The sequence below is a fragment of the Haliotis rubra genome, unplaced genomic scaffold, assembly GCF_003918875.1.
Source record: "Haliotis rubra isolate DU_JTF1 unplaced genomic scaffold, ASM391887v1 Scf105, whole genome shotgun sequence".
Taxonomy (NCBI): Eukaryota; Metazoa; Mollusca; class Gastropoda; order Lepetellida; family Haliotidae; genus Haliotis; species Haliotis rubra.
In genome coordinates this window covers 1,554,798-1,572,324 of record NW_025764948.1, presented here as the reverse complement: position 1 = coordinate 1,572,324, position 17,527 = coordinate 1,554,798, and the positions used below count along the sequence as shown (strand labels likewise).

The following is a 17,527-nucleotide window of genomic DNA, read 5'->3' as shown; positions in this document are numbered from 1 at the left end:
CCTATACGTCGTTATATCCTTTTATATTTAGGCCTTTACTACTAAATTAGCTGTATACGGCATTTAGGATGATATACCAGCAACATGGTTTTAAATTTTTGTCTAAATTATCTGTTTATTCACGTTGTTGACATGATTTTTCATCTTGTTTACAATTGATGAAAACTTGCATTCATTGCAGGTACCGGTTGTCGGTTGCTGATCTGCATTCATTATGTCCTAGTTGTACTTCTACATGTTCTTCCAGCTTTCAATGTCTACTTTGTCAGCATTTATCTGAAATTGAATTAAATAATTATTTATATTCCATTCTTAGACGTGCCAAGGACAGGTCTAGACGGCTTTTACAAGTCATGTCTAAAACGAGTGATTGCGCTGATAACCGTTTATTGCTGTCTGCTGACATTCACCATTCCAGTGTTTTACCGGTTGCTACTACGGAGCATGTTGCTGTGGCTGATGGTAGCTCCGGCTACAGGAAGAGGTCGTCAACATCAACTATAACCTCGTCACAGTCTAAGAAGACTAGGGCATCGTCTTCTCAGAAGAAGAAGTCGTCTGCAGATAAGACTCTGGCGAAGTCTTCCCATGGGGCAGCGCACAAGACGAGGTCCTTCGCTGCAGAAATCATCCCTTCAGACGAAGTAGATGTATATGACGAGCCACCCATCCTCATTCCTGAAGTAGCAGTGAAGAAGAAGACGAGGTCTTCGTCTACAGTAACATCAGCAGTCACCTCAGCGCAGTCAGATGTTCTATCAACGCAGACATCAGATAGAGATGGCAGGTCTTCACAAGTGCAGCAGTCCTTGGGAGAAGCCTCAGCACTCTCTGCGTCGTCCTCACTGCAGCAGCAGCAGCCGTCGTCGCAGAGTTTCAACCTGAGTATCTTCATGCAGCAGTTTACTCAGCAGATGTTGGACCTGATGGAATGGAGGTTCGTGCAGGAGAAAGCTGCAACGAAGGCCCCATCTACCACGAGCCTGCATGAAGGACAAGCAGCCTGCAGATCGCATCCCGCTGAAGATAGTACAGTAGCCTGCGTGAAGGAGGAAACCTACATGAAGGATCACATACTCGACGATGTTCAACGACAACTTCATGAGAACCTGCCAGCCTGGACAATGATGAATCTGCAATAGATATTCTAGAAGAGCCTTCACGCAGGAGCAGAACCAGACATTCACCGAAACATCGCAGATCATCCTCCTCAGATACGGACAGCCATCAGGAGCCTGCGCGCAGGCACCCTGCATACTGTAGAAGAGAATCTACATCTTCACGAAGGCACAGAGATACGTCTCAAGACTCCAGGGAGGATCCTTATCCGAACCAGTCGCCTGCGCGCAGGTCTCCACGCAGGTCTCCACACACAGGAAGGAGGCACAACGGCAACGATCTACAGAACAAGAAGCCTCTAGATCTGAAGATGATGGCAGAATCATATTCTCCGATACAGAGATCAAATCTTGGATGGCAAATGGATTGGAACTTGCATCACCTTCTAAAGAGGATAATGAAGCATGCACGTATATGATGTCAAACGAGGACTTTGATACACTTACCCTTCCACCCATCGATCCTGTCTCGGATGTACCGGAGAACCTCAGCACAGCCTTCAGGAACCATTCAACACCAAGAAGTTCTCACTTCACCACATGGAACCCTTCACGATAGATGATAGATGAGAACTACAAGATCATCAACGACTCCTGATCTAGGACTTATAAAGTAGAGCATAAAAAGTTGGCACAACCAGACACAACTACCAGACGTACCTTCTTTGGTCTAGCCAGGTCAAGAGCCATCAATGAAACCCTCATCACAAAGTTCAGGAACTCGACCTCTGAAGAAGATAGAATGATCTACTCGGCATTGCTGACCCCCCAAAAAGATCATCAGTTTATCTTTATGTCCGAACATCTGGCATCCACATCAGCGGGCCTGACGCTCTTGAGAAGACAAGGATTGCTGTCTTCCCGTAGTTGGAGTGAGCGCTTCACCAAGTCACTATACAGAGCCCCGTGGTCAGCATCATCTATCTTCACAGGGGAAATTGAGGAGGTGGCCAAGGAAGTAACGAAAGAGTCAAGGGAGGTAATGATGATCAAGTCCATCGATACACTAGCCAGTGTTATCCGTCAGACGTCGCAACGCTACTCCGGCAAGTCGAAGTTTACGGGGATACAGAGAGCCAGGGAAAAGAAATATGGCAGCTCCAGAGGAGGCAATAATTCTTTTCGTCGCCCAACCAGAGCTCCCAGAGGTAAACCCAGAAGAGGCAGGGCATCCAGAGGTGCCAGGAACTTTAGACGCACGCTGAAGGGCGGGTTCAGAACGACTGGAGTCACCCCACCTTCCCATACAACCTTCAACAGTGGGTGGACGTCTACAACGCTACTGGGAGAATTGGGGAATTCTTCAGGACGACTACGTATCCCAGATCCTACACAGAGGATACAAGATACAACTACAAGCAGTACCACCATTGACAAGCAACTCTCTGGCCCACAACTAAGCTCGTCACGCCTGGTATTTACTCCTTTATCTTCTTAGTACCAAAGAAAAATTCCAGGGAAAAGTTCCGACTTATCTACAACATGAGGAAATTAAATCAAGATTATCTACGCAGTCCCGCAAAGTTCAGAATGATACATCTTCCTCAACTGCGACAACTTGTACGTCTGTTAGACTACCTCGCCAGCATAGATCTACAGGATGCGTATCTCCACATCCCGATACATCCCGATACATCCGGACTCAAGGAAATACCTACGATTCCTCTTCAACGGACGTCACTTCCAATGGAAGGTGCTACCATTTGGAATATCGTCAGCCCCCCTGGTTGTTTACTCGAGTGACAAAGCCAATCATCACATATCTACATCATCGAGGTCTACGCAGTGCGTTTTACCTGGACGACGGGATACAAGCTCATCAAGATCCCAGTCAACTCAGACTGCAGCTAGACTTCACAATCAGGCCACTCACTCAACTAGGATGGCTAGTAAATCTCCTCAAGTCGGAACTAGAACCCACACAGGATCTGCAAGTCCTAGGAATACGGCTCATCGCAGCGAATCGTATAGTCGCATCTCACCAGTGACGCTTACGAACCACTAGAAAGGACATCCTATGAGTTTCTAACACATAAAACTCTGTTCCTGGTCGCCTTGGCAACAGCAGCTCGGATGTCGGAAATACATGCTCTGGACTTTGAACGAATACGATTTGATGCACATCGCAACATCATACATCTGGGATTGAGATGGGACTTCATAGCAAAGAACCAACTGCCCGGTCAACCAGACAGACAATTCCACATCCTAGCACTCTCGGCAGTCCTTGGGCCACAGGATACTCAGGATCTATCCTTATGCCCAGTGAGAGCACTGAAAGTCTACCTACAAAGGTCTAAGACGAGGAGACGAAAATTCAAGCGCCTTTTCATCCATCTATCTACGGAGAAGCCTACAGAGATCTCACGTACGACGATATCGATATGGCTGAGAGCCGTGATCCTAAGGGCCTACAAAGCAGCAGGACTTGAACCTTCACGAGCCTCCAATCCTTATGAAGTCAGAGTGCTGGCATCGACACTCGCTCTACATGGAAACTGCTCTATCTCGACAATAATGGAGGGCTGTTATTGGAAGTCAGAGATGGTGTTTGTCAACCACTACCTCAGAGACATTGCTACCGAGGACGTCTCCGGCATTCAACAGTTTGCGCGTCTTGTTGTAGCACAACAATTGACGGTTCCTCAAAGGTGCTGAGATGAATCTCACCCTTTTATCACGTGACTTGTAAATGCCAACGCTCGGAACGCATGGACTCTTAGTCCATGCGCACGTCTAGGACACACCAGCATGAGTGATAGACCCTGTACTTGTAAAGGAGTTACTTGTATATGAAGAAGGGTCGCTTCTCCACTTGATGCGAGCATCAAGACATGGAGTCGTATAAATCCACACTTAATGTCAGGAGAAGCGGTTCCAGAGAAATCTGACAAGTTGTGGTCCCCCCAAACTCATCAGAGGATGTAATCCAGGTGTCGGGCGTATATTTCGGAGAGAGTGAAGAGCATGTTGGGTCATGTGATGGATTTCCCGCCAAAACATCTAAAGGGAGATAACACTGGGTGAGTGATTTTACGTCCGCTTTTTTGAAGGGAGCTTCAAAAAGGGGATGCAAGTGTTCCACTATCATTCGCAGGAAGAAGGAGACAAGCAATTAAGCATGAGTCAGGATAAGTATAAAATATCAATTTTAATTAAAAAAATTACGTTATTATTTTATATGATTCTTTATCTAAACTGTGATGCTATATGGTGAATGGGTACATGGGTACAATGTGTGAAGCCCATTTCTCTCTCTCTCTCATTCACTCACTCACTCTACCTCATCTATATCTGTAGAGGAACATGGGTTTTCCCCTATATACCAATAATGTTCTTTGATCTTACCTAGTTATTTTCATGGCCTTTATGATCCATGGATATGGCAGGGAGGTTTTTGAGGAGGGTAACACCAGTTATGAGTTGTGCGCAGTAATGCTGTTACAGTGTGTGGTTAGAATATATACAAAACAAATTTTTGTACTCATCCCTATCAAATACTATTTATCCTGTTTCCAAGTGTACAAAATGTGCAAAACATTCACACAATATGGTATGATGCCCCATGTAAAACGTATCCTTCAGACATGTTACAATTATTCATGTGAGCTACAGGGGCTGTGCAGAGTTTCCTCCCTTAGGCATGTAAGAAAACCTTCAGGTTTTCATTTCACTTCAAGATGACACAATGTGAGGTAACCAATGGTGACTGGAATATTGTTAAAAACGACAGTGAACCAAACTCACTGGCTCACGCATGTGTGTATGACCCAAACAACCATGGCCCAGTTTCACAAAGTGGTGTTAGCACTTCGATTTACTGGCAAACAAGGATAAGTTGGACCAGTGCTGAGAATGCGTTTACGAGAAGAAGGCGGTGCACCCATTTGGTTTGTGAAAGGTAGAGCAGATGTAGGCTAGAGCACGTGCATTGCATGACGATGAAATTGATTCTGCGCGTAGCTGCACACGCCTTACTCATAAGACTCTCACGTTGGTGTAGCAAGTCACACTACACTTGATCGCGGACAACCTGGGGCCCTTTCGCTAGCAATGGCAAGCGCCAGTGGGCGGCATTCATACATGCTAATATGGGTCAATTGTCAGGTCGGTGCTCAACTTGTCCTCGTTTGCCAGTAGGTGTAAGACTGTGTTATAGAGGTATAGAGGATACAACAGCTGGGGCACTAAGTTAACTTTGTGAAATTAAATTAAACTTTTCGTCCATTTTCAGTTAATGACGAACAGAATCAAGTTCCATCGTAAACCAGAGGCACCATCTATTCCCTATCCTGGGCAGGCATATGGTTATGAGGAGTTTGAAGATGGGACACTGAAGAAACAGGATGCTCCAAGCAGAGACCGCTCCCTTGGACCTGCGTTCTATAATCCAGCTCATGTAGGTGGAGCAAGTCATTTTCATTCTTTAACGACCTGGGTTCTTATTTCTCTGCTTTGTACTAGCTGAGAACCATTAGCTCAAATCAATCATAGAGTAATGGCAATGGTTACTCCATTATAGCACTGGGAAGCTGGGAGGTGATTAGACACCCATGTCTTAGGATAAAATGTAGTTAGATATTTTGTAACAATCTGATTACTTGCAACTAAGTATATTGACCTGAATTAACAGCCATTAGATCCAATCCCTCAAATTTCCCTCTACAGTTTTTAAAAAAGAATTTATACAAATATTGGTGCACATTTAACATTGTTTAGGAAAGTGTGTACTGGACCCTCACTTCATAATGTTTATGAAGATAATGTTAACAAAGCACATTAATTTCTAATAATTTAAACAATAATTATTTTTTAATTTCATTATTTTCAAAATAGGATGTTAAAAATTGTAGTCCATTATCTTGAAATTTTGAAAGTAGTACACAGATGATTTTTCAAAATTAGTTTGAAAGCCTTTTCTCTTTTGTTGTGTATTTATTTTTATCAAGAAATTATAAAATACTGTGTTTTAGGTCTCTTGTCTTTCATAAAATGTTAAGCCCTGTGAACAAAGACAATTATAAAGCAACATAACCAAAACTACTGAACAGTATTGTAAGGGGTCAATTTAGAATTGTAATTTTAAGAACTAAAGTAATTTGTCTAAATTTGCTTCACATTGTCTGATAGTTAATGGCAGCTACTTGGTCTAATTACTCAAATCTTGTTTTACGTCAAATTATTCCCAACCATTTTTACAATTAAAATATAACATGAAGGCAATAGATCTAGCTTTCATGATTGATGCAAACTCCTCCAAGGTTGGACATAATCATTTGTTACTGGAACATTTTACTGCCTTTACAAACCAACTAAAAATGCAAATTCTTGACTAAATTCTGTGCATCTGCTTGCTACGATTGAAGTGTGCTTTTTGGACAATGGCAGTTTTCAATAAAAATAATTAGTTTGTGGTAATTAAGATATTTGTAGCATGACAGTGTCACAGCCCTAATCTGCCTGGAAGAAGGCTTGCTCCCTGTTGTTATCAGCTTCAAGTTAAGCACCCACAGTAGCAGTATAAATCAAAATATCTGTAAGATTTCACAAAGACTGTGACATATTGTACAGATTGAGCAACTGATGGAGAGCATGGTAACGTTTGGTCCGAGAATTGTAATGAGCCTGAGATTTCTAATTATTAGCTCCTCTTCGATTGGTTTTAATCCAGTATTGTCCATGTGTACGGTACATAAGGCTTATAGTCTCAAGCCTGCCCATTATCTTGGTCTTATGAAGACTGCCCTTCCCCAAGGCAAGGCACAGCATAGCCATTTAGGTATCATATCATTAAACACTGTTAGACTTCTTGGCCAAGCTGGGCTGAGTTTTTTACAGCATTGATAGCTTTTCAGCAATACCATCACATTGTTCATGGCTGCCTGAGCATACATAAAGCAAACCAAGAGGTGGCATGGATCTCAGGGACGTGGGCCGCAGCTCGCTGCCCCTCGGGTGTACCGGCCCTACGTGACAGCAGGAAATCAATTATGTATAAGGTTATGAAAACTTTGTAGTGATTTGATGAAGCTAAATATGGGGAAAAATTATTCAAGCTTCTAATGCTATCTTATTAGCTGAAATCTGTTTCGACATTAAAAGATTGAGATGGACAAAGATGGTGATGACCGTTTCAAAAGGGCGTTTCACTTCTGAAATTTAAGACATTTGTTTCGGCTGTGGATGGATTGTATTTCAAGTGACTTTAACACAATGACAAGTTGTAGGACATTAGTATTCAGGACCATGGGAGGTGGCATGGTAACTGTGACCTTTATGGGACAGGGTGTGACCTTTTAACAGATATCAAATAGTTTTATTGAGGAGGGTTAATCTGTTTGGATAGCATTTTAGAGTTTAACAGACTATTATCAAAGGTGCTGTGTAATGTCTTGCAGTATTAGGATCACATTAGTACATATTTTGCATCATGAGTTATTCAGGAGATAGTGTCATAAATGATTGAAAGTACCCTTAAAACCAATTTGAATGTAATTGACTGGGGTTTTACCAAGGAACATAAATCTTCACAGTGCTAGTTAGTAATGTCACTGACATTAAGTTTCTTGGGAGGGAGTCCCAATTTGTCATGTAGCTGCATGATGCATGTCCTTTCTACTCAATAGGGCTGGGTGAGTTTCCTGTTCAACATTCAGAAATCTTTTGTGGCAATGAATTATCTTATTTTCACTTTGTCTGAGATGGTTTTATTGTTCTCTAATAACACTACACCAAATTTGTTTTGGTCATGAACTGAATAATGGCTTTCAAAACATTGCCCATGCAAATCTGTGGTTCTAGTGTACTTAGTACAAGAATATATACTTGAGGATGCCTCATTTTTAGTTGACACTTCTACATGGTCTCCATCACTTGTGTGGATGTTGTTGATTACTGAAGATGTATTTCATGAGTTACATGCATGGTAAATCTACTAAGAAGTCAGTGGCTTACATACAGCTGGTCCTATTGGATAACGTGACGAGGGGTTGATGAAGATGATAAAAACATGTTGTGTTGGTGTCGGTATAGGTATCTGTATGTGTCTCTCAGGTACTGGGTATCTGTATGTGTGTCTGAGGTACTGGGTATATGTATGTGTCTGAGGTACTGGGTATCTGTATGTGTCTGAGGTACTGGGTATATGTATGTGTGTCTGAGGTACTGGGTACCTGTATGTGTCTGAGGTACTGGGTATCTGTCTGTGTGTCTGAGGTACTGGGTATCTGTATGTGTGTCTGAGGTACTGAGTATCTGTACGTGTGTCTGAGGTATTGGGTACCTGTATGTGTCTGAGGTACTGGGTATCTGTCTGTGTCTCTGAGGTACTGGGTATCTGTATGTGTCTGAGGTACTGGGTATCTGTCTGTGTCTGAGTGTACTGGGTATCTGTACTGTGTGTCTGAGGTACTGGGTATCTGTATGTGTCTCTGAGGTACTGGGTATCTGTCTGTGTCTCTGAGGTACTGGGTATCTGTATGTGTGTCTGAGGTACTGGGTATCTGTATGTGTGTCTGAGGTACTAGGTATCTGTATGTGTCTATGAGGTACTGGGTATCTGTATGTGTATCTGTATGTGTGTCTAGGGTACTAGGTGATGTGTCTATGAGGTACTGGGTATCTGTATGTGTCTGTATGGGTATCTGTATGTGTCTCTGAGGTACTGGGTATCTGTATGTGTGTCTGCGGTACTCGGTGTCTGTATGTGTCTCAAAGGAGCTGGGTATCTGTATGTGTGTCTGATGAGTTGGGTATGTGTATGTGTGTCTGAGGTACTGGATATCTGTATGTGTGTCTGAGGTACTAGGTATCTTTATGTGTGTCTGATGAGCTGGGTACCTGTATGTGTCTGAGGTACTGGGTATCTGTCTGTGTCTCTGAGGTACTGGGTATCTGTATGTGTGTCTGAGGTACTGGGTATCTGTCTGTGTCTCTGAGGTACTGGGTATCTGTATGTGTGTCTGAGGTACTGGGTATCTGTATGTGTCTGAGGTACTGGGTATCTGTATGTGTCTATGAGGTACTGGGTATCTGTATGTGTCTCTGAGGTACTGGGTATCTGTATGTGTGTCTGAGGTACTGGGTATCTGTATGTGTCTATGAGGTACTGGGTATCTGTATGTGTCTCTGAGGTACTGGGTATCTGTATGTGTGTCTGAGGTACTGGGTATCTGTATGTGTGTCTGAGGTACTGGGTATCTGTATGTGTCTGAGGTACTGGGTATCTGTATGTGTCTATGAGGTACTGGGTATCTGTATGTGTCTATGAGGTACTGGGTATCTGTATGTGTCTCTGAGGTACTGGGTATCTGTATGTGTGTCTGAGGTACTGGGTATCTGTATGTGTCTATGAGGTACTGGGTATCTGTATGTGTCTCTGAGGTATTGGGTATGTGTATGTGTGTCTGCGGTACTCGGTGTCTGTATGTGTCTCAAAGGAGCTGGGTATCTGTATGTGTGTCTGATGAGTTGGGTATGTGTATGTGTGTCTGAGGTACTGGATATCTGTATGTGTGTCTGATGAGCTGGGTATCTGTATGTGTGTCTGAGGTACTGGGTATCTGTATGTGTCTCTGAGGTACTAGGTATCTTTATGTGTGTCTGATGAGCTGGGTATCTGTATGTGTCTGAGGTACTGGGTATCTGTATGTGTCTCTGAGGTACTGGATATCTGTATGTGTGTCTGATGAGCTGGGTATCTGTATGTGTCTCTGAGGTACTGGGTATCTGCATGTGTCTCTGAGGTACTGGGTATCTGTATGTGTCTCTGAGGTACTGGGTATCTGTACATGTCTCTGAGGTACTGGGTATCTGTCTGTGTCTCCAAGGAGCTAGGTATCTGTACATGTCTCTGAGGTACTGGGTATCTGTCTGTGTCTCCAAGGAGCTATAGGTATCTGTACATGTGTCTGAGGTACTGGGTATCTGTCTGTGTCTCCAAGGAGCTAGGTATCTGTATGTGTCTCTGATGAGCTGGGTGTCTGTACATGTCTCTGAGGTACTGGGTATCTGTACATGTCTCTGAGGTACTGGGTATCTGTCTGTGTCTCCAAGGAACTAGGTGTCTGTACATGTCTCTGGGGTACTGGGTATCTGTCTGTGTCTCCAAGGAGTTATAGGTATCTGTACATGTCTCTGAGGTACTGGGTATCTGTACATGTCTCTGAGGTACTGGGTGTCTGTACATGTCTCTGAGGTACTGGGTATCTGTACATGTCTCTGAGGTACTGGGTATCTGTCTGTGTCTCCAAGGAGCTAAAGGTACCTGTACATGTCTCTGAGGTACTGGGTATCTGTTTGTGTCTCCAAGGAGCTAGGTATCTGTATGTGTCTCTGAGGTACTGGGTATCTGTACATGTCTCTGATGTACTGGGTATCTGTACATGTCTCTGAGGTAATGGGTATCTGTCTGTGTCTCCAAGGAGCTAGGTATCTGTATGTGTCTCTGAGGTACTGGGTATCTGTATGTGTCTCTGAGGTACTGGGTATCTGTACATGTCTCTGAGGTACTGGGTATCTGTACATGTCTCTGAGGTACTGGGTATCTGTACATGTCTCTGAGGTACTGGGTATCTGTACATGTCTCTGATGTACTGGGTATATGTATGTGTCTCCAAGGAGCTAGGTATCTGTATGTGTCTCTGAGGTACTCGGTATCTGTATGTGTCTCTGAGGTACTGGGTATCTGTACATGTCTCTGAGGTACTGGGTATATGTATGTGTCTCCAAGGAGCTAGGTATCTGCATGTGTCTCTGAGGAGCTGGGTACCTGTATGTGTCTCCAATGAGCTAGGTATCTGTATGTGTCTCTGAGGTACTCAGTATCTGTATGTGTCTCTGAGGTACTGGGTATCTGTACATGTCTCTGAGGTACTGGGTATCTGTCTGTGTCTCCAAGGAGCTAGGTATCTGTATGTGTCTCTGAGGTACTGGGTATATGTATGTGTCTCCAAGGAGCTAGGTATCTGCATGTGTCTCTGAGGAGCTGGGTACCTGTATGTGTCTCCATGTATCTAGGTATCTGATACTTGAAATATATGTTTGGAATATTGCTTGGTCCAGTGTTAAACTACAAACACACTCGTGACATGGGTAGATATCATGTGATATTTAGCCAACCTAAAATTTACCTGGGTCTTGCAATTTGATGTTATACAACAACATAGCCATACTTGGAAAGAATTTATGACAAGACATTTAAACATGTGAAATCTGTCAGTGCAGAAGCCAGATTTAGAGTGCAGAATTTATATCGTGGTATTTTCACAAGGTCACAGATATAATGTTTTATTCATAATCAGAAATGTCAGTGTTGTCATGTTTGGCAGAAGAATATATTCAACAAGGAAATATTGCATAGTTTTTCTACAGACAGAGCAACATTTCCGTTGGTGCCAATTACTTGTCAACACACAAGTCACTGAGTGAAAGTATAAAATAACAGGAATATGAACAAATGTCAGTCATTTCATTTGGACATGAAAACAGCTATAAAATACATAGTGAACACAATCACAAACATAAAAACTTTAAACTTTATGAATATTTCACCGATGTTCACTACAAATGTGTTAATGTTAATCATTGCTAACTCTTGATTGAGAACAATATTGTACACACTAAAAAAATACATAAACGATACAAATTACAGATATTTTGCCAGTGCTGATTAAAAATGTTACTGTTAATTAATAGTTGATTATAAAGAGCATGCAGAGGGCATATTGTAGAAAACAAACCTTAAACTTTATGAATATTTTACCAATGTTGGCTAAAAATGTGTCAATGTTAATTGTTAGTTGATGACAGGGAGCAAGCAGAGAGCATGGGTTGAGGAGTGATAAAGAACATTGTGAAGTTTAGTTGATACACTGTCATATATTTTTTATTCTGCCTGTCAGTCGTTAGTGGGAAATTGTCTAATTATCACGTGAAGAAGAGCTAGCCATCACACCTCTGTCAGCAAGAGACAATGTAGAGATGCAAGCTTTTATGAATACATTTGCATACTAATGAGAAAAGTCACGAAAAGTGGGAATGGATTTTGATGGGACAAAGGATTTAACCCTCTTGACAGACTAAGCAAATGACAGCCATTAGCGACACCCTCTTCCTCTGAGGATACATCTAACGCTTGTCGTTCATAATGCATATTTTATAATTATCTTTCCCACAGATTGCTCCTTTTGTTTTTTGGCTGCCACAACTCAAAACATGCAATGATGAGGTCACTGGCGTGATGAGGGGTTTTAATATCAAGATATCTGTGATTTAAGAATTTAAAGTATTTAAATTTTATCACCAGCACAGACACAACCAGTCAGATTTTTTACATGACAAATATTGCTTATTTGATATAATGTATTGTGACATATTAGCATGGTTAGGAAGGAGCGTGCATATAACTGATAAAAATATGGAAACATTAATTGTTATTGAACTGTTTTCTAATGTTACTATTTGGCTACTTCCAACACAAGTAAAGGTGAATCTTATGAATTATTTCATCATATCTCATGTGCCCTGAGTGTTGTGATCAGGTTAAGAAGATTTTTTTTTTCACCTGAATTCATGAAAATGCTGAATTTTCAGGCATTTTGTTGGCTTTTTGCCTCAGTCCATATTTCTTCATTTAATTAATAATTAATAATCCTTCTAGGAGGTTGATAAAGATGGCCTGTCTCAAATGTCATTTTCAGATACTTGGTCTATCAGGTAGTTGATCCATTTTTCAAACAAGGAAATCTGTCAGCTTTGTGATGAGGAGCTTGTGTATAAATATAACTATGAGTTACACTACAAAGTAGACACAGTTTATGATAACAGCTTCTACATTGTTGTGTAGTAGTGATGATTTGTTTTGGATACATATGCTATTGTCAAGCAGGACGACTGTATACTGAACATAATACTAGGTATATATGGTATGTTGACAGGAAGAATGATTGCAGTCATGGGAGAGATTAATGTGAGTAGGTTGATTCATAACAACTGAAGGATAATATTGCAACAAGATCATGGACAGAGAACACATGATGAAGACGCCAGCTGATGAGGCTTAGATCTACATAGTTGGGCTATAGTTTGTTAGTGTTGCTCCTCGACAGATATATTCTGGACAAAGTTCATTGTTCACTCTTGCTTGACAACGGTATAAGGATCCATAACCAAACACCAGAAATACAGTAAAATGAATAAGTTCTCATCCAAAATTAGTATACTTTGTCTCCTGTCAACTTGTAGGAAATGTCCATCAAACTACAAACAATGCAGTTTGTTTCATCAGGAAGTTGCAGGGAGTCAGAGGTGATTCCAAGTGTAGACATAAATTATTCATGTCTGTGTTGGCACCTCAGTGATCCGTCAGTGCTAGACATTAGTGATCTGCACTTTCACCAGAACAGACACATGTATGAAATGTCTTGACTCCATCTTTGAATAATTGGAACAGTTGTTAGTTTCGATTCACGTTTTTCGTTTTAGGTCATCCAGGCCCAAAGTACCATATTCTGTTAACTATTGCATGTTTAAATATTTGTCCTTAGGTATTCGATGAACTGAACTGTGTCCTCTTTTCTTTTTTGGAAAGATTGACTGACTGACTGAGTTTGGTTTTACACCGATTGTAGCAATATTCCAGCAATATCACCCCGGGGGACACCAGAAATGGGCTTCATGCATTGTACCCATGTGGGGATTTTAACCCGGGTCTTTGGCGTGATGTGCCAACACTTTAACCACTAGGCTACCCCACCGCCCTTTTTGGAAAGAACCATTTTCCAATGAATATTGTTCATAAAATGTAATGGTAAAATGTCATTCTGAGGTAACCATGTTAGATCAGAGACCATGTAATATAGGAATCTACTATTTGGTTTCTGGTTAGATAGAATTGCTCACCACCCCATCCTCCAAGTACCCAATGATATTCTACAGAGACAACCAAACTGGGTGATCAGGGCCCATGTTTGTGTTCGCTGTTAAGTTGAGTTTGCATAATTGTATCCATAAACATGGTCAAGTTTCTCCTGATACCAATGAATGGTTTGTCCGATCCAGACTTCCCTCTGGAACATTACTTATTCTGTTGATAAACACTCACTCTTTCACTCACCTATTCAGACAATTCTTAATGACACTCCTTCTTTCCCCAAAAATACAATGCCATGTGAAAGAAAGACTTCTTGCAGTCTATTTATGAACCTTTTGAGAGGAACTATGTTTTCTGTTGTTGTTGTTTCAGGGTGATACAAAACCCACCTCACAGTACAAAGGGGTTCATTTTGGTAAACTCACTTCCAAGCGTGTGGAATTTGGCGGCAAAGGTGGGCCAGGCCCCGGAGAATATGAGCCATATAAGGAAGTCCCAAACAAACCTGAAAACACCAACATCGCAGAGGAGGAGAGAAGTGTGCGATATGAAGCCAAACTTCCTCGGTATCATGAAGCAGTGGTTAAAGATGAGGAGAAAAAGGTAAATATTGGTTTGATTGTACACCATCCTTTGTTCATTGTAGATGTTAAATGATATGGAGTATATTATAATGTACCCAATGTGTCAGCCTATTAACCCTGTTTCGTTACATAGGCACACACCCAGGGTACATCACACCATATGACCCGAGAGATGGGTTGACAAGAATTATAATTTGTCAACATTCATTCACAAAGGTCTGCAATATACTTGGGCTATATCACTGAATCTTTCGTAACAGATGAACCCAGCTTCTTCCCGTTATTCCTACAATCAGATAAACATCCCCTTATTTCAGAAACCCAATAATATTTGTGCAAGATAAGCAATTAACCTAAGGTGTGTTCTAATTGATTTCTTGTCAGCCTACATGAAATTGGTCCCCAACCTGTGTGGGGGCTTCAAAGAAAATTTGCCCATTCCTTAGGTTGTATATTAATGTAAAGTGAGTGAGTTTAATTTTACGCCCCACTCAGCAATATTCCAGCTATATGGCGGTTAATGTAAAGTAAGATAATGGTCAATGTCACTACAGTGTCGTCACTTATGAGCAGAAAAGGTTTAAAAATACAGTAAACACTGTCATTGTTTGGTGTTTGTACATTGTTGTTTTGAAATTTTCAGTTCAACACAGACAAATTTCTGTATATGAACTACAAAAATTCATTTATCAAACCAAGTACATAGCAGGTCATTTAAAAAAGTTTAAACAATGGTTTTAACAAGTGTCCCTCCATCCTGGCCGATACCAGTCACAAATATGAAGATGAATCTGGGGGCTTCGCCATCACCCTTCTGATATATCATGGGGAGGGGGAAGGGTAGACTAACAACTAGTCTCTGAAATGAACATATTTTACTGAAAAAAGTTCATAGTAAAAAAAAAATATATATAATGAAAAGGAGCCCTGAGACTTTCTTCATTTTCAGAGCTGAGGAAATCTAGACTTGCCACATTTTCTAGACTTGCGTGGGCTTTCTTGGATATATTTGCTTCAGGGTCTGTACGACAGACTAGGGGAAGGGCTGCATGACTGACATGGTTTTTTGTTTTGTCTTCATGGTCACATGAGTCACAAATACATCAAGACACAACTATTCCAACCTTTAAATAGTTAAAATGTATATTTTAATTGTAACGTTTGTCTAAAATGTAAAAAATGAATATGAAATGCTTCAGTCAACAGCACAGACATTAACATGAAATATGACTTTTAACTCCATTTATCATCTAAACACACCTGGGCAACATTTTGAAAATATCCAGTTGCTGGGATCACCAACTTACTCAGTACAAAGGTATTTTAATCTGTGGCACAAAATTTATAGGGTCGAAACCATGAACTATCATAAACAAACAGCAACTTTAAATAGCTATCTGCACTCAGCTGATAAAGGTTAATCCACCCCCTCCTTGAGAGAAGTGTTTATGTGCAAGGGGCAGATCCCTTCTGTTTAATATGTTCTTTGGCTGCTGTGTCTCCTTATTCTATCATCTAGTCCCCCCGGGTTCCAGGGAATCTTTAAAAGTCATTCATCTACCCTCAAATACAAGATGTAGACCCTACAGCTCTGAACTTTTATTTTGATTCTACACTTGTGTAAATATTTTAAAATTATTGTGTATATTTCTGCAAAAATACTTACATGAAAGAAATTGTGAAGTCAATTTTGTTGTTTATTTCAATATATGTGTGTATATAAACTTCTATGTATCTCTATATAGCTATCAAATTCCATGATATCTTTCCTGACATCAGACCAAAAATATGTATATTTCTTTTAAATATATTCTGATTTAGCCAAGGGATGCATGTTTCTGTTATAATAAACTTGCAGACCTGAACCTAAATAATCTAATTCTTCTTCACAAGATGCATTCAGGGATAAGATGGAATCGGTAGCATCTTATAAGTATCTTCAAGGAGTTTATTTTTTCTGAAATAAATCCACATATATGATGAGGCCCTTTATAGCCATCGCCCTTTTAGTCATAATAAACATCACCAGCATCACACATGGGAGTGATTGTGTGTATTTATGTTCATTCAAACGAAAACACTTAAAGACAAAATTAAGTTATGGGCAGAGAGGCAATGTGTGTTCAAAACAAGTGTAGTTGGACATGATGTTGTTTTGGAGTGATTTTAAGAGCCTCTTAGTAAGTCCAATGAATTGGATTCCTCAAGAAGGTTAAACTTCACTGGTAATATATATAAACAGCATTGCATATTAAAATGTAATTAAGATGGAACAAAATTAATCATTTTTAAAGATCTTTGAGTTTTTGTTCCTTTTCCTCCCTAAGTTCTTCAAAAGTGTGATTATATTAAAAAATGCTGATGTTTTTCTTCATATGATGTGTTTTATTCCAACTGCCTCCATGGTCCAGTGGAGATAGCCTCTGCCCACAGAGCAGAATGTCCATGTTTCCATCCCTAGCAATGTCATTCCAAGGTTCATTTCCTTGTTTTCCCTGCATATCTCCTCTTTTACAAGCTTTATGGTATGATATTTTTCTGGGTTCAGGTTTCAACTTTTTCAAAATTTAATAAATTCTTTCCTTACTGAGGACAGTTTTTGGTGTGAGGAAGTGGTCATTTATTAGGAGGAGATTAGAGCAGTGCCAGTGAGAGGGGCTCACGAGATAATGACACAACCAAAGAAAAGGAGATGCCAGTTTCCATCACAACTATATGAGGCCAAGGTTCCCAGTTCTGTATTTTCAAATTATTATTTTCTTAATTTGAACATTATTTCGGTCTGCACCCACTTGCACAAACCGATCATTGGGAAGTGGTGGTGGTATCATGAAAAAGTGTTATAATTACTACCCAGTCGCTACATGTTTAGATCCAACTGAAACATTCCAGCTATGTCTGACTTTATGGGTTCTATCCATGGACTGATTACCATACCACTAATCTTGTGAAAA

The 17,527-nt window shown here is 40.8% G+C and overlaps 1 protein-coding gene across 1 annotated transcript in view; it reads left to right on the top strand.

Annotated features, from left to right (window-relative positions):
• LOC124276129 (sperm-tail PG-rich repeat-containing protein 2-like) overlaps nucleotides 1-17,527 on the top strand; it is a 97,421-nt gene that overhangs the window by 2,379 nt on the left and 77,515 nt on the right. The window contains exons 5-6 of the mRNA XM_046711801.1: nucleotides 5,353-5,517; nucleotides 14,362-14,592. Of these exons, the coding sequence (XP_046567757.1) occupies nucleotides 5,353-5,517; nucleotides 14,362-14,592 (396 nt within the window). The remainder of the gene's footprint in view (nucleotides 1-5,352; nucleotides 5,518-14,361; nucleotides 14,593-17,527) is intronic.